This window comes from Pagrus major, chromosome 23 (assembly GCF_040436345.1).
Source record: "Pagrus major chromosome 23, Pma_NU_1.0".
Lineage (NCBI taxonomy): Eukaryota > Metazoa > Chordata > Actinopteri > Spariformes > Sparidae > Pagrus > Pagrus major.
This window is the reverse complement of record NC_133237.1, coordinates 24,060,209-24,078,740: the sequence shown is the minus strand read 5'-3', so window position 1 is coordinate 24,078,740 and position 18,532 is coordinate 24,060,209. Positions and strand designations below refer to the sequence as shown.

The 18,532-nt window shown below is 38.5% G+C and overlaps 2 protein-coding genes across 2 annotated transcripts; one reads left to right on the top strand and one right to left on the bottom strand.

Annotated features, from left to right (window-relative positions):
* Positions 1 to 3,887: 3,887 nt before the first annotated feature.
* On the top strand, positions 3,888 to 7,352 carry tnfsf14 (TNF superfamily member 14). The gene is made up of 4 exons (XM_073494641.1): positions 3,888 to 4,164; positions 6,192 to 6,225; positions 6,306 to 6,380; positions 6,517 to 7,352. The coding sequence occupies exons 1-4, from the start codon at positions 3,970 to 3,972 to the stop codon at positions 6,906 to 6,908; spliced, it is 696 nt and encodes a 231-aa protein (XP_073350742.1). The 5' UTR covers positions 3,888 to 3,969; the 3' UTR covers positions 6,909 to 7,352.
* Positions 7,353 to 10,845: 3,493 nt separating this feature from the next.
* Positions 10,846 to 14,316, bottom strand: tnfsf18 (TNF superfamily member 18). Its single transcript, XM_073494921.1, has 4 exons — positions 14,170 to 14,316; positions 13,471 to 13,542; positions 12,915 to 12,981; positions 10,846 to 12,748 (listed from the first exon to the last, which is right to left on the bottom strand). Exons 1-4 carry the CDS (start codon positions 14,284 to 14,286, stop codon positions 12,390 to 12,392), a joined length of 615 nt encoding a protein of 204 aa, XP_073351022.1. The 5' UTR covers positions 14,287 to 14,316; the 3' UTR covers positions 10,846 to 12,389.
* Between the last annotated feature and the right edge of the window lie 4,216 nt (positions 14,317 to 18,532).

Here is an 18,532-nt window from a genome sequence, read left to right as displayed (position 1 = left end):
GGCGGTATTGGCTGTAAATTCCTTACAGGCCAGCCCAACCTACATAAAAATATAAACAAAAAACATGCAAAACTAGGGGAATGCCCGATGTCAGCTACTTGGACAATAAACAATAAACAAATGCCTCTTTTGGATTTAATGAACAAATGCCTCTTCCTGCTATAGTAAATAAATGTGCTCCTACAAGCCCCAGGGAAATAAAATGGTAAACTGAAGGTGCAAAGGGGTTTTAAGGGGTCCCCAAATAAACAAAGTTCCCTCAAGAAAGATGTGGGCAGCCAAGAAAACAAAATGGGGCCTAAATAGACCAGAGTTTCTGGCAGACAATCTGAGGGGGAATGAGGTTCTCAGTGGTTCAGAGACAGATTCAGTATGAGGGTGAGAGCTACCGGTGTGCCATTTCCCACCTCTCTTAAGCCTTTCAAACAGGGTGTCGTCACACCCTGATTGGCTGGGAGGGAAATGCCCCAAGCTGCTTCCACTCCTCAATCAGGAGTCAGTCTCCCCACCTGTGCACAGGTGATCTGAATCACCAGCAATCAGTCATGAGGAAAATCAGCCCAAACAAAGAAAAATAGCAAGTCAAACAATTGGACTGCTACAACATAATCAATTCATAATATGTTACTTACATTAGCTACATTAGCAAATTAGGCAGATGGGCCAATGATCCTTTACAGTGTAGCACGGAAAAGAAAGTTGTAGTGAAACCAAAACATCTAACAGTTTCCAAGTGATAATTCTGTAATTGTAAATCATTTACTGATAATCTATTAAGCAATAATTCACAAGGCACACTCATTGTGTCTTAATGAGTTTGTGATAGTGAGTAACAGAAATACATGACACATAATGACTCATGATTCATGAGTCTGCAGATCTGCTAAAAGATACAGATAATTCAGTTATCAGCACGTAGCAAGAAATATGCAACCATCAAATATACAACCTGATCAAAGAGATATTTTATTGATAGTAGAAATTATATTAATAACACCACAAATTATTTAAAACATGTATTTTGGAGTGGTTGGTGTCAACTATGGCGCAACATTGAACTGATTTCCTTGATACCTTGATAATATACTTCCATACTGGTGATACCCATTACTTTCACTAGGTGATCATATCTAATTATTATATATGGATCTAACTGCGATCATGCTGACTTTTACAACAATTTATTTTTAAAGAGCTCTCCACTGGTAAGAGATATAGAGATTGCCATTCCACTTTTCAGTCCATAAAAGCTACTCTAGAATAGATCATTTCGCTGTCTTCTTTCAAAAGTTGATGATGCCATTAACATAATATAGTCAGCGGCGATCATGTAGCGGTTTCCATTATATGTAGAGTCAAAACTGATGTGTTTTTCTTATAAATGTGAAGTTTCACACAAAATGTATTTGAGAGAGCAAATTGATGTGTTTAGAAACAAGCGCATCACAGACCTCTGCTTTAGTCAGATGGGAGGCCTTTAAGGCTTTCATTAGGGGTCCAATTATAAGTTATACTAGTAAAAAATGAAAGCATTTAAAGATCAAAATGGACATTTTAGAATCTAAAATCAAAATGATTGAGAAAGGCAATATCCAAAATGGCTCAGAAAATGACAAGGGATTAACCCAATAAAACAATATCACTGCCGAAATTGCAAATTCAACGAGGCTCAAACAGACGTATTATTATTATAAGGCTGGAGAAACTGTCGTGGACCAACTGATCTGACCGAGCAGGGTAACTCGGTCAGATCAGTAAGGGTAACCTACAGAGCTTGCAGTTGCAGCTAACATATATATATATCGTTTTTACCCGAGTAGGCTGAAATCTAGAAAAGAGGTTGTGTGTGTGTGTATGTGTGTGTGTGTGGCCTTGTTTTTCTATGTTTGTGGGGTCCCATAACCTGGAGCCAACTCACAATGTGGGGTCCGACAACTTTGTGAGGACCAGAATGTTGGACCCCATAATGTACATCATAAAATTTTCAGGTGAAGACTTTGGTCATGGTTGGGGTTTGGGTAAGGCTCCAGGAAATTAATGTAAGTCAATGTAAGGTCCCCACAAGTGAATAAAACAGGGTCTTGTGTGTGTGTCTGTGTGTTTGGGTTCATGCTAATTTGCTATAATTGTGCGTGACCATTGGAGTGGCCTATAACAAAGAGGCGCATCGTTTCTAAACAGAATCACTCAACATGATGAAACTGTTGCGGAAAGGCGCACGCCTAGACAGTCAGACAGATAGACAGACATAAACACCCCCCCCCCCCACGCACACACACAATTTTGTGAAATCCCCTTTCATAACTCATGAATCGGTTCTCTTTGACACTTCCGGGAAGCATCATTGACCTCAGCAGAGTTCCTTCTGGATTGCTGTGTCAGCCACAATTTCATAACACTGTCATAAAAGCGCGTCCATTTGTCCTCAAAGTTGTGCCCACCCTATAACAACTGCAACGTTTTATTCCTGAAGCTGAAATTTGCCATGGTGGTCAAGTGTTTGTGAGGTTGTGTGCATGTGAATGGATGAACGTGTGAAAATATAGGTGACCACACGTCACTTTTCTGTTTCCAGAATGAACACGCCCCCCTTTGGGTGAAAACAAATGTTGTGAAAGCGCTGGCGCCAGATTGACAACAGCTAGTAACGTCATGCCCTGAAAGTTGCTGTGTTGCATTTTTCAAGTCAAACAATAAAAATGCTAAAGGTTTTGGTTTAATTTACTTCCTCAAAGACAGAGGATAGTAAAAGAAGACGTTTGTGGCTTCACAGAGATGATGAAAAATGGTACTTTATCGACGGTCAGACATCAGGAACAGAACAGTCCTCTTCAGTGCACCACCCTGCTGTTTCAGTGTCTTTACATCACATCGTGCTTATCAGGTTTCTTCTTGTGCCCTCCTTCCCCTTCAGTGGTCCTACCCTGCTGTCATGAAGAAAAAAAACCCAAAAAACTAAGTACTATACATCACTCAAGCTGGACCTTTTTCTGTCAATTAAAGGGACGCTTAAAGCTTATCAATTCAGTGTCAGAGGATACCAGGTGAGAACGTATATATATATATGAACAAAAGCAATAAATTACTGAAGTCTGCAGTATTAGACATGAAGGCTCTCACCTCTTTCAAAGCCTCCTGCTGCTATGTTCATGTCCAGTGATCACACAGACACAATTATTTTAGGAACTGAATATACGTCCTTATACACGTCTAGGGAAACGTGTGGCATTTAAACCTCAACATGTATCCTCAGTTAATTTTTTCAACATAAAGTGGTCTTAACCTACCACTTCACATAACACTACCCTGGCTGAGTCTTCAGTATTTTTTTTTTTTTTTTTGCCTCACAAATCAACTCTATCCCCTGCAACACGGCACAAAGCGTTGTTGAAAGTGATATGTGGTCGAGATATAGATCATAAACTCCATTTTTGTCAATTATTGTTGCAAACAGGCTTCAAGAAAAGCCACAGAGAGAGTGTTTGCAAGAGAGGAAGTGTGAATGGAGATATTTCAACATTGCTGTTATGGTGAAGAGGGAGGGTGTGAAGGGGAGGTTAAAATGAATTGTTCTCGGTCTCCAACTTAGTGATGTCGCTTTCTACCTTTAGACTTTGTAACTGATTGACTGTCAGGTTCTGCAGCTGCATTGGAAATACATAAACTACATTATCATTTTGATGATTGCAGTCTCTGAGTCCAGACAGGTGCATCTCTGAGAGCCTCTGAAGATGCTTTAGTGATACATCTCAAGATTTCTGTATCTGTTTCTGTTCTTTATCTGACTACTCGTGAGCCATCTCCACTTGAACCAACCACAAGTGAGCCCACCCATTTTGCTACTTCTTCCACTCGTCTCTGATTCTCTCCGTTTGTCTCCGGGGGCCTTGTTGAAGCTGAATACCCTCCAACAACTTCTGGAAGATATTTCCACACTGATTCTTCAATTACAGAGTGAGCACTGTAGGTATGGCTGAGGGTGGATATCCCTCTGTGTATGTGGTGGACAGCTTTGCCAATCGGCCTCCTGTGCCGCCTAGGCTGAGTCAAAGGCGACGGCGGGCTGGGGTGGCTCAGACCCTGCTGTTCCTGCTGGTGAGCCTGGCGTTGGGCGGCATGGCCATAGAAGCCTGCTTCATCTACCGTCTCTACCGAGCTGAATCTGTGAGTATCAACCCCGTGTCTGAGTCTGAACCTGCCTGTAGTAGCTTTTGCAATGTCATCCTGTGATTTCTTACAAACGGAGTCACATTTTTTTGTGCTTCATTGAATTTCCTTTGAAGCCCTTGAGTCTCGCTTTTACACCTTATTCTCACTTTCAGTTTTTTTTTTCATTGCAGTTTTTTTTAAAACAGTTTTTTCTTTTTTCCTGTCACTCTCAACCCAAAGCTCTTGTGGTTATGTCAGTAACACCTTTTCATTTTCTTCAAATGCTTTTTAAGATTTTAATGGTAATTCTTCTGGTTTTCTAGATTTTCTTTAAACAGACAGATACTCAGTGATGGAATGTAACAATACAGTGCATTTACTCAAGTACTATACTATTGTACAATTGTCATATACTTATACTTTACTTCCGTATTTCCATTTTTTGTTACTTTTTACTTCCACTCATTACATTTCCGCAGCAGATATTGTCCTTTTACTCCACTACATTTATTGGATAACTTTAGTTACTAGTTACTTTGCAGACTGTACGCTGTATCAGAGCCAAAGTAGGTCATTTTAAGATTAATTTATTCAATTGGCAATTGGATTAACAAAACATTCCCATTATCATAAAAAGGCTGAATATTGGATCTGATAATCGGTTGACCCGTAGTATACATTATATACATACATTTAAAGTATATACTGAATATCAGATACTTTAAGACTTTAACTCATGTGTTATTCGTATGAGACTGTCACTTTTACCAAAGAAATATTTTCACGCAATCGCTTTACTTTTACTCAAGTGTGACCTTTGTGATTTTTTACATCACTGCCTATGCTTTAATACATTAATGTAATTACTGGAAGTGAATTAGATACATATTTGTACCATTAAGGTAAAATCTCAAGACAAAGACAACAAAATACAAAAGACCTGACCTGAGAGCGACATCAAGAAATATTACGGAAGCGGCACACTTCATGTGTTGGTTTTAGAAAGTTACTTTGGAAATGTAAAATTTCAGCATTGTGAGTTTTATTAATGAAATAAACAGAACCAGGCAGAAACGCGAGGACAATTACTAATGCTTACATAACTTCATAGCTTCACATACTCACATGCACAGAGTCACATGCCATGACTACAACTACTCGCTTTGCTGTCATACTTTAGTTTAGTGAAGCAAAAACATGATTAAACCAAGAAATCACGTGACATATTTGATCATATGATTGGTTGTTTTCCTCCAAAAACTGCTGACAATGAATAATAATTTCACTATTATGGGGAAGAGAGTGCAGCAGGGATAGAGAAGTACATTAAAGTCCGGCCCATTTACGAGGAATTTTTTTGACGTCCCGGGTAGCGTGGGCATGCAAACTTGATGATCCATGATGGTGGATGGTCAGACACAGTTTCCTGTCTATGTCTGATGCCCTATGTGAGGGGATTAGTCATGGGTTCGGGTAGAGGGAGGGGGACATGCCTTCCTGGATTGACACTGTTTGACTAAGAAGAGATAAACAAGGGACAGTGGAGAAAAGGAAGCAGTCTACTTCCTGTTGCATGATTGTTATCTACCTTTTGCTTATTTCCAGAGAGGCAGCTCTGTCCTACTTTCTTCTGCGAAAAGATAAAATCATAGAAACAAACATCAACCGGAAAACTGTCTTTAAAAACAATTCAGATTTTATGCTTTCGAGAACGTTAAAAAGATCTGAGCAAGATTGTAGTTTTTTTTTTTTTTTTACATCTTATTGCAATTGGTTGCATATTCTCCAATTGTGATTGCATTTACATTTGATTCGCTCTTTTCATCTATGAATGAAAATTTCCACATGTGACACATACATTGTCACATCTGAATTGCATACATTATATGTGATGTTTTCACATGTGGATTAGAATTTCCACATGTGGAAACAGAACACGTCACATGAAATCATGTGATATTTGCTTCTTCACATGTGCATTCTCACAATCACAACAAAATGTCCACATACATCTGAGGCTAACTATTTTATTTCCGTTGCAGGACACCTCAGCATCGTCCTCTAAGCAGGTTGCAGGTATGTCGTAGCCCGTTTTACTCTAAATATCTTCAGTGACTTAATCCACATCAGAGACATGATGTCTGCTCCTCACACAGGTGAAGATGATACTTCTCCCACTGAAAGGCCCAGATTTTGTATTCTTCCTTCCAAACCGGTTGCACATCTGACAGGTGAGACCAGTGTTGATGTCCCCCCTTTATTTCATCACATATATTGCCGTAGTCATTGCCATCAATCATGTGGTTTGAGCAAAATTCATTTTAAAGCCCCTGTTTTAAAAGACTTCACATTGTTGCCCTTTTTCAGATGGACAAGATGTAGTTCATAGAGACCAAACCATGGCTTGGAGCACGGTTGCAGAACCTATCCTCTGTGAGATGGACTACGAAGATGGGAGTCTTGTCATTCAGAAGGAGGGTTATTACTACGTCTACTCCAAGGTTTCCTTCTCTGACTTTGGTGTATTTCGCCACTCTGTTGAACGGAGAACTAAGCTGTACGTTGGTAAAAGTATTACCCTTCTGAAATCCAGAAAATACGGTCAAATGAGGTCAAAGAAGATGCAACTGTCAAACAGTTACCTGGGTGGAGTGTTTCACCTCCATAAAGATGATGCCATTTTTGTGAAAGTGAGCAATACCTCACAAGTTGCCCGATCCAAATCTTTTGAGAACATCTTTGGTGCATTTATGATATAAATATCACATTGATATTTCATCGTGAATCGGGAAAGTTTGAAATAAGAGTAAAACGTAGAAGTGGAAAAAAAGGAGGAGGATTACTGATCCTCTTTGTAAAGAAAATGCTGTTCAGTAAGTGATAAAGGTCGTGTCTATGCCGGGGGTTTCCTTATACTATTCACACATCAGGGACTTTTTATACGCTTACAAGTATACGTACTTTAAACTTAATCTTCTGAATGTTAAACATTTCTCATTTATAGTTGCTGAGTATAGCCGTATATGTAATGTTCATGCTAAAATTAAGTGCAATGTTACACATTTCTTTTCATTCTTGCTGTGACACATACCGCAAACTATTTATTTGTTCGTTCAGTGATAGAATAAAAAAAAAACGCTTAAATTCCACTGTATTTATCGACAATAATGTATATTAAACACTGAAATAAACAGATAATGATTTAAGAGTCTTGTTTGTTGGTTTTCTCATACTCTCCCTACAGGCCGTCAGGTAGTTGAAGTGAGCTACCGCTTGCATTTCCTGCTGCCGTGCTGAGTGGTCTCAGTAGCAGCAAATGTCTCACCCACTCAGTCCAACCGCACACACACAAACTGTGGACGGTTGTTTTTTTACCACAGTGACACAGAAAATTACAGAACAACTTTTGACACAGTATTTGTGACAGTGTATTCAGATCAGCGGTCTCATTCCTCGTAACGCTTTTCATCACCATGGTGACAAGCATGCTCACATATATGTGCAAACAACAGGCCAACCTCATTACTCTGCGAAGCTTTTTTTTTTTTGTACCTCTCATGCAGTCACTGTTACGCTTTCCCTTCAGCTGTGTCTGTTCGAAGAAGCTGCTCTTGAAAACACCCACAGAGTTGTATATTTGTAAACTGTAGAGGAAGTGGTAGTGGGGGCTGCTGGGAGGGAGGGGGGTGTCAGCAGATTGCCTGACTCACTTTCCAACCCCAGATCGTCGCTTGGTGTAAATGTACTTTAGCAGGGCTGTGAGTGTGCATGTGTGTGTACAGGTGGGCGAGTGGGTTAAGTGAAACCTTAATTTCATTTTCCCTCAGGCTTGTACCATGAGTTTTTGTTCAAATCGGTAAAACACCCTGAGTTGAAACTAAACGCAGTTCATAGCTTGGTTGTGTGTAGTCTGACTAAGGTCAAATCATGAGTGGCCTGTCAGATGTTCTGTACAGTCTTCTTGTACTGTCTTGAATGTTTCTCATCCTCCGTGCATGTGTGAGTCATTATGTTCCAGCGCTGGCTGACCTGCGAGGTGTGAGAGACTTTAACAGCTGTGTGGTTGGGATTCATGATGTAAGTTTTTCTTTCATCATTTAGCTTTCGTCTAGACGTGACTTTTACAGAGAATTTGTGTGGGATTGAGAGTACTCAGTCATAAGATAATCTCAAACAAACTATTCACACGGAAAACATGGAACATTTTCCATTGATAAAGCAGGGCTGTGCTGTCAGATACCAATGTGTTGAGACACTGTCAGCAATTTTACATGCTACTTGGAAACCAACCACTACCACAGTTTGTCACACGGAAGCCTTATTCATTTATTTATTTATTTATGTTTTTTTACAAATGAAGCAACATGTGATGTCTCGAGTGACATTTTAATGTTAAGCTTGACTGTTGGAGCACACGGCCCATGGCTAAATGCTGTCCCCTTGTGTTGGTCTCTAGATGAGGCAGAGCAGCAGGGAACTGTTGACAATTGAATCATCTGAAGGCAGAAAATTCAAAGGGTCAGTTTTGCTGCTAAGTTTACCGAAAATATCTATCACATAGGGTATTCATCCCTTTTTTCTCACAAGTCAATTATATTTATAGCGGCAATTCACAAAAAAAGATATCTCATGACACATTTCAATTGGAGCAGATTTCAGACCATGATCTTTAATTAACTGATTTACAGGGACCCAACAATACACACATATTTGATAGTAATGTCATTTTAACGTATAAAGTCCTGTGGTTGGGTTTGTGACATTGACCCAATCTGTAAAATAAATGTCGTCAACGCACTTTTCTGCATTCACGGAGATGCTGAAACGTTTTGTTCTCGTTGTTGATGAACGTTCTCAGTCATCCAGCTCATGGTATGACATGGTAATTGTAATTCTAAGTACTGTATTGTAGATAACTAGACGTCAGTTCAGTACTGAAGAAGCCTCTTGGATGAGTGTGTGAAACATCTTCAGGAAACTGAAACACGTCCAGTCACCTATGATACAGCACTTAGAAGTTTCTTCATGCTTAATTTGGATAGGGATAGGAAAACATCCTGTTTTGGCTTATCTAGTTCTGTCTTCCGTCTGCTTTTGTTGCTAACACGGCTGGAAACTGTCCTGATGTCTCATCAAAAATATCATTTTGTTTCCAAGATGTTTTAAAATGCAATCTTGAACAGTGGTCTCTCGCTTGGCACCGCCATCCCCTCCTCCTCCTGACATGAAGGACAGCATAATGTGAACGTGAAATGACACGTACTGTAGAAGTGTTGCTATGATACAAATGAAACATTTAACGTATCCGTGGTTCGCAGAAATGTTCAAATGCAGACACATTATTCTGGTGACTGGGCTTCACATATCTTAAATTCTGGGAAATCATAATCTGTTGATTCTTAACTGGCGCCACTGAAAGTAACAGTCGAGAAAAAACATGGCATGGAAATAATGGAAAGAGTTGATGGAGGTTTTTTCGCAGAAGTTGACATACATTTTTACGTGGACACACAAATCTTGCACATTGGGCAGTGGAAAACAAGGGTAGGAACAAACCAGCCCATGTAAATGCGTCTAATAAATGAGACAGAGTGGGTGGTGACTGTCTGATATCCGCATTAGAATTCAGTATCTTGGACCTCTCCTCAGTGTAATCGAAAGCTGTGGTGGGAACAGTTATTACAGTGAGTGGTAGTAAATGTGGCACTCTGCAGCAGAGGTTTGGAAAAGAATCGTTTTCGGATGAAACCTTAGTAACTTGGAAAATATGTGTCTTGGCTGCAATGACTAACTGTTCCCATGACCTTTTATATCGCATCTCTAATGTTGTGATGTATGTCAGTAGATACGATGTTTTGTGTTCTTGTGCGGTGCAGATTTGTTATTTTGCTCCTTCAGATTCGAGAGGGAACATTCTTCGACAGCATACGGCAGGGAGGGTCCCACTGTATCCTTCTATTAGTGACTCATAATCTGCGGGGTCCCATTGTTAACTTATGACCTCTCACTTTCACTTTATATCAAGGGTCTCGAAAGTGACTCACAATCACGAGCCAATACCACCAATACCTCATCGTAATGTCATTTGCACTGTTTAGATCCATATCAGGGCTTTGAACACAAACATAATAACCACACAATACAATAAACTACTAAGAAATTATAGTTTTTAATCATAACGTCATTACATTTTTTTGTGGCAGCAGTTATGTTGATGTAGTCAGATGAAAAGACATGTTTAAAGGCTCCCAGATCAAATGCAATGCTTTTTTTTTGAATGCATACAAATCATCTTCAAGGAAATAAGAGGTTTCTTCTTGTTTGATATAAAACAACTGAATATCACTGACAGAACCAAATACTACTTCTCTTAGCACATGAAACTCTCCGCATAAACCACCTTGAGTTGTGATTTCATGCGTCACAATGTGCAATTCAAGTAGCGAAGGAGGTGTCTCTGTCAAATCATTTCACTTTTCAATATAAATTTAGAGGATGAGAATAGAATACTAATGTATGTAACAGTGGGTTCTTCTTTAAATGATTACAGACTGGGAAAAGACATGAGAATGACACCGTGTCTAAACAAATAAATCATATAACACTTTATAATAACCATCATTTTAAAATGGTAAATTAATAGTTAGTTAAACTTTAGTTAATAGTTATTTAACAGCTAACAAGCAATGAATTGCCCAATAAACCGTTTATTAAGAAATTGTAAAGGTTTATAAACATCAGTTGCAACTTTATAATGTCCATCCAGATAATGTTTATACATGAACTACACAGTATTTAACCATAAATTTAGGATTTATTAATGGAGGTTATTGTAAAGTGTAATTTCCCTGAACACGTCTGAACAATTTTAGCTACATATTATTGCAATAATCAATAAAGAAAACTGTGACTACTATTCCAGTGACTCACTAATATGTACGCCATACAATGACATACATTGTCACACAGTGACATACATTCATTCAATAGTTGCTGTCCTCTCTGTGGAAATTTGATAAATACAACATTGTATATATTACTGCAACGTACCATATCTTAGGCCCAAACAATAAATAAATACAACATAAATATTAGATTAATATATTTTAAAACAAGAAATAAATCATCGAGTAGCAAATACGAGCTGTGCAAACAACACAGTTCTGTTAACTGATGTGGCGGTTCAGAATAATACATTCTTGTCGTCAATTACTGCACATTGTAAATGTAGAAAACTCCAGCAAAGAAATTTCAATCAAATAAGATTAGAGCAACATATTGATATAAAATCATTATCGTGATATGATATTATATATATCCTGTGAGATTTTAGATATCTTTATATCGTGATACAGCACAAGCAAGTGTTGTCCTTTCCTGGTTTTAAAGGCTGCATTACAGTAATGTCATTTTTTGAGCTTATCAGACTGTTCTACTTGTTTCAATACTTGCCTTTACCCACATAGTTATTATATACACATTACTGATGATTATTTATCAAATATTTGATTGTGTTAATATTTTACCAATAGTCATCCCTACAATATTGTCACAATATTGATGTCAAAAATATCATGACATTTCAGTTTGTATATATGTTTGAATATCTGATTCACTGTCTAAAAATGTGCTTCTTGATCACAGCTATTTGGGAAAAAGCAAAACAATCCAACTTTGCTTTTTTAAGCTTTTCTGCTTCACAAGTGAAAATCCCCCCAAACCTACAGTATGCTGTTATACTGTTAATGCAAGACCTGAGTTTTAAAATGTGAATTTCAAAAAACAACCCACAACAGTAAAGAAACAGACTTGTAGTGATGACGCCAACATTAACCAATCCTGTTATATAGTAATTAAACTTCTACTAGTTAGACATTTAATCCAGTAAATTACGTTTTAAAGTGGATTTTTAGTTTAGTTTAGTTTTAGTAGACCAGAATTCAACAAGGGGAGTTTTTCTTTTGTGGGTATAAGATCTTCAATGTTGAGTTCAGCCCTTTCATCCCTCCCCTGTGACTCAGTCACATCTCTTACGGCAGGAAGACAGTTAAGTGATTTGCTAATCTGGTGAAAGGTAAGTACAATTGTTTAGTAACAAGAGGACAAGTACACTCGACCATCTTTGCATCTGAACAGGTTTGCTGCAGAGACGGACTCCAAGCTGGACAGGTACCCTGGAATATGCCAAGGATTTGATTGAAATATAGATCTCTAATCTATCAGAGATGCATCTATGGTTTTTAAATTTGAAAGAAGATGATATCCAGGTGGGTACGTCTTACATTGGCATCAATTTCCTTGGGTTGCAGTGTGAAGTTGAACTTCAGAGTGTCTGGAACAGTCAGCATCTGTGCCTTGCTGAGGAGGCCTGTGCTGCATGTGTTAATCCAACCCTGCATGAGAATGCCTGTATTATGTGTCACACTGACCATGTGCTCTGATCCCCTTACAGTCCCGTTACATGAACACTTACATGTCTTCAGTGTCACCTGAAGACTTAGAAAGTAATATCCATCCATTGTTATTTTAAGTTCTTTTCCTTCGTCTGAGATAACGCCGTTTTCGTTATTCTTTGTTCTCCATTGGATTTGGCCATTGTCTGTGGGTGACAGAGAAGCTGCTATTAGTTTTGAGTTTGATCACACCGGGACATTATCTGTACTTCCAACAGCTTGTAAATGGTGACGTGACTCATTGTGTACACATTTTTACAGGCTTTGTCTTACGCTCTGAAAAAGGAAATACTTAAAATAGGACATCTTTACCTAGAGTAGCCTCGTAGGTGAGCGTTTTGCCTTTGCCCAAGAGAAGCCTGTCTTTAGGTAGAGGCGGCTGAAAGAGGAAGAAAGCTATTAATTTCTAAATATAGAAAATCTAACTTTAAATTTGGGGCCCATCAGGTTCACACAGTGTAATATAGACCAGCTTCATGGATGTTCCATTTTTTAAAGCGTGGTTATGAGACTTGTATCTCCACCTTAGAAGTAAGAACAGAACATCATTCAGTATCTTCAGAAGGAAAATGAAGAGACACTGTTTAGTTTAGTGGCATTTCCCCGAATGTGGCAATGACGTCACTGTGCTTCCTCCGAGACATGAGAACAGTTGTTAAACTGCCTGACATAAATAACTCAAAGGGAACGTAAATTGTGATCAACCTGCGTGGTTTTAGATCTGTGTGTTTGGAAAATTGGGATAGTAAACACTAACAACAACAGCATGACATTTGAATTAATAAAAAACATGCGTGTGAGAAGATATAACGGAACACAGTGAGGTACAACAGGAGACGCACAAACTCTGAAGCTGTGGTTATCTTACCGAAGGTGTGGGCCTATTGTCTGCCTTGGATTGCATTGGGCATTCTGGTGCTACAGTGCTACTGTTCTGAGACTGGAGAGGGAAACAGAAGCACAAAATATGCTCATAATAAGTGTTGCAAGAAGTTTTTGAACAACAAAACTGCCTGGTGAAAGAAGGTGCCATGCAAGTTCTCTAAATGCCATTACTAAACCAAGTCAAACGTTTTAATGCAATGTATAGTCTAAAAGCATTCTCCTGTAAAATATTTAACCAAGCAGTGAACACATGTGCTGAGTAGTCAATGATAATGCTAGACTATAAAAGTTTGTCATTTATTCTACATTATGGCTGTGTTTGTTGGGTTGCCTTGTATTATCTGTGGGGTATTGACTGACACATTTCTATCCGAACATAATGCAGCTGTTTTCACTGTTAGTGAGTCACGACAGGGGTCTCTGTAACCAGCTGCAGACCACAGGCAGAGGTGTTTGTCCCACCAGCTGTGCTACTGTCAAGACCACAAGAAAGAACAGATGCACTACTCAGGTGTTTTAACACACCGGTACTGACATTCATCGGATTCATTCAAACACGACGGGGGAAGGGTAAAACTATTGCACAAGAATACAATTTAAAGTTCGTATCTCATCATTAATGACCATGAGATATTGTAGGAATCTTTAAATTCAATGTGAGGATATTTTTAAGCAGTCTCACCAGGCCAAGATGTCCAACTGTGAAGAAGAGGATGATGAACACAGCCTGGATGATGGAAAGGACGGTGGTCCACAACAGGAGGACACGGATTAGGGAGTGCTGGGTAGGCTGCGGCATTGTCAGTCCGACGACAGAGCTCAGATCGAGCTGAGCCTGAGGAAGACAGATGTTCAGAGCTGATGACTCTACAGGTCCCGAGTTTCCTCTGCTGTGCACCAAAGCAGTGTGCGTGTTTGCTTCCTGAGCGCAGTGTGTGCAACTGATGAGGACGTTCTGATGTCAGCCTGTGTACTGCTGTGACCTGAGTATCTATAGAACAAAGAGGAATCCAGATGGTACTTTCCCTTTTATGAAGGCAAACACAACAGGCCCAGAGTGCATCTGCATCTTGGGGCTGGCCCTCTCCTCTTACTCAACACAACTGACACAAAAAGGAGGAACAAAACTCACCACCAGGAGAGAAGGAAGGAGTAAAGAACGTTGACTTTATGACTTTATTTGGTTGAAGGTGGTGGTGAATGCATTACTTCTTTTGCCAACATTGAAAATCATTGGCTGGCTGTTTTTTTGCTCCCATTTCCCCTTTTTTCCCCCTATGTCTTCGTATTAAACATGGTAGAAAAAAATTACTTAACACACTGAAACTACTCTGGAGAAGGAAGTGTGCTCTGTACTCAGGAGTGTGCCTGAGGGTTGATTCGTACAGTTAAACAAAAATCCAATTTGTTTATTCGCTATTACATTACTGAAGCCTTTAGCCTGAAATAATAGACTCTTGCAGGCTAATAAGACAAAACAAACTATAGGAATAAAATGAATACAAATAATACAATGTAAACAAGGGTGAAGTTTGTGTGCATCATTGCCAGGAGGAAATTACTGTATGCCCTTACTGTGAAAAGGCTAGTCCCTTCAAAAATGTCCTTTTAAAATGTTATTCCATATTTCACATCGGGTACAGAAGTGTACTTCTTTAACTTTTTCAGTCAAAAGATTAAGAATGTATGTAGGTTAAAAAACAATCAGCACCGAAACATAATCATCATTACCTCAGCAGATTGTAGAACAAATCCATCAAACAAAATGTCATATTCTAATTCGTAGTGTAACTCACAAAATGTCACCATTACTTGTTTACTATTCGCACTTTTTGAAAATTCCCATCTGCATCTAAATCTGGCTGAGGTCAATAAATGTGGTTTCACTTTCTCTGTTTGTGCTTTGGTCGGGGAAAGTTTCATGGCAGCAAAACAGGATGGGCTTTGGTTCAGGTATGCGTCATCACACTGAATAAAGGACTCAAAGACAAAATGATACCTGTAGGCTACCTTTATGACTGGCAGTGGTCAATTACCACTAAAACAAACAACATGCCCAGACTTGTTACCGACTTTAATCCACAGTGGCTGAGAGCCTTCATGTGTGCTGCAGAGCAGTAGGATAGTATTTGAGTTAAATAACGGCAGACAGAATATATCGTTTTGTGTCGAACGGTGAAAAGCAGAAGTGCAGTTGTGTTTTTGAGAGTCAGCAGTATCAAGTCATGTGCACATTGAGTACTGTGCCAGTGTTTCTTGTCCCGTTTCTTGTCCTGTGATCACAAACATTAGTTCTGCATTTTCAGCAGATGTAATACTTTCCTAACCAAAGCAAAACCACATAGTACAACCCTAAATGAATCATAGTTTCATGACAGAGGCATAGAGGAAACCCAGTGCTATAAGTCATTCCAAATGACCTTTTATCTAATTATTGCAGTGGGTGAGGATGGATACCTCTGATAATGGTTTATGTGAAAAGCGCAAATAGTGACACAGAATGCCAAAGAAGGATGGAAGATCAGATCAGAGTCGTCTGAGGCGATGACGCAATCAGCTAGATTGACACTATTACTGTCAGTGACTGCAACACGTGCTAAAAAATGAGATACTCAAAGAGTTACTGCACCATATATAAAGGATCTTAAATTGACATCCTTTAATACGCACCACAAAATGATTTCAAATCCGTAGAGGAGGAATTATTGTGACTTCAGCCATTTGCGATCTCACTGACTGCTGTTGATGTGCAATTAGTTGACTTCCTCTGATTTTCTGGCCTAATTATGAAGATGTACAGCCATCTAGTGGATGTAAATCAATAATGCACAAAGCAGAGAGACCTCATATTAAAGAAGAATAGAAACTGTCAGTGCCCCATCACTCCTGGCCTACCGTAAGTGTAAAACTGTGCCACTGTATATGATCCTAACACACATTTGAAGCTGGTGTTCACCGTCTGTTTTCATTCCAGCAGCAGGGGATTGCCCAAAGACGAGCCACAAGTACAAATAGAAGAAATGTGGTTACAAAAGTGCTTATGAATACATGAAAGATAGTAACAATAATCAACAATGAAAAAATAATATCAATAATATCAAACAATGACAGGAAAATAGATCTTTCGTGCCATCATTAGTGTTAGTAATCGCACTTTTATAGGGAAAGAATAGAGTTTATAATTTTGGATGAAGACAACTAAAACACTGAGGCTTAGATTTGTTAAATTAACTGTAGATCCATAAGACTAACACATTGAATTTAGTGACTTCAGGGTTTTTTTACCTGATAGGAGGGCTACATCTTCTAGTTTACATACAGCTCATAAAAAAAAATGAAAGAAGCAGATGAGAAAATGGAAAAAGAAAAAAGCCATTTTATATTTTTCAGGTCATTTGCAGTTTTCGATTTCATTTCGTTCATTCAATAATGGCTCAATCATCCTTATAGTGGCAGAGAACTGAATAATCTATTTTCCATTTGGGGTAAAATCGAGGACTGTGCGCTCATAAATATCTGTAATTTACACAAAAAGCAGCTCTAAAATGTAACTCAGTGAAAATATGAAATGGGAAAAAATACATTTAGAGCTGAAATTATAAGTCAGTTAACTGATTAGTCAAATGACAGGAACTATTTTAATAATCAATCCTTTTGTTAAGCTACATTTTAAGCAAAAAAAACAAAAGAAAAGAAAAAGTTCCAGCTTCTCTAATGTGAATATTTGCTGGTTTGCGTGGTCTTTCGATATTTTTTTTTTAATCTTGTGATCATATATTTAGATTTTGTTGAAATGTAACCATTCAATTATATGTAACTTAGCTTCTGCAACAATGTAATTTAAACATTCCTGCCAATAAAGTTTATTTAAATTTGATAATGAAGTTAGAATGATTTCCTCTCTTCTGCTATCTATTCGCCAAACAACACATTAATTAAGCAATAATCGTCAGATTAATCAACAATAAAAATAACTGCTAGTTGCAGCCCCGATTACATTCATGTGTGTGACAAACAGCCTTAACAGTGTGAAGATGTTGAGAAACCTCTGATAGGAGCTGTGCCTCCGTCTTTACAGCAGGTGGCAGGACAACTCTCACTACACACAGTGAGGCAGGAGTTCAACACTGAGGGATCTCATGCAGCTGATTGATTGATTTAAGAAATAAAATGTGTGGCAGCATGCATTTCATAAGCTTTCGTAATCTTCTCATAAGCTTCATGAGGGAACGACTACATCATGTGTCTGGATGGTGTCCTGTCTCTTTCTGTGTGTGTGTGTGGTGCTCTGACACACAGTCAGACAGCAGAAGTCAATATTGTGGAAAAATCAAACTGAGGCAGCCTTACAGGTTTCTGACCAGCTTAGCCAGAAAGACATCACAACTGAGAGACTTCATTAATTGTTACGTTATTATGAGTATACACGAGAAGTCATTACAGACTATATGGAAGCCCATTGTGTAGTGAAGGTCATTATAAAAGGAAGCTTTCCCAAAATAGTGACATATGATCTTATAATTATGACTAAAGCTGGGATCAGCTGGGCTTTAGTCATTAGTTTGAGTAGGTTTCCCTTCATTTTGAGACACTATGTCATTGTATTTATATTTGAGAAAGTTCCTTTTTGAGAAAAGTGACTCATTATTTTGAGATATGTAAGTTGTTATTTTGAGGAAGTTCCTCAATAAGTTTGAGATACTAAGTCCTTATTTTGAGATCAGTCTTTTTTGTGATACTACAGAGTCATTATCTTGAGATACCAACTCATTATTTTAAGATTTAAGTAAGTCTTTTTGGAGAATGCTTCTTATTATTTGAGAGAGTAAGTCATTATTTTGAGATGTATTTGAATAAAGTTTCTTTTTGAGACGGTGCCTCATTATTTTGAGAAAGTTTCTCATTATGCTGACAGGATGGATTCACTCCTTTTTTCACTATATTGGCCTCAGTTGGCTTCCATACATTATTAGTATAACAGTCTATATGTCTCGCTGCTGGTTTAAACCTCCAGGGTTTGTGCAAGCTGAAACAAATCTCGTTAA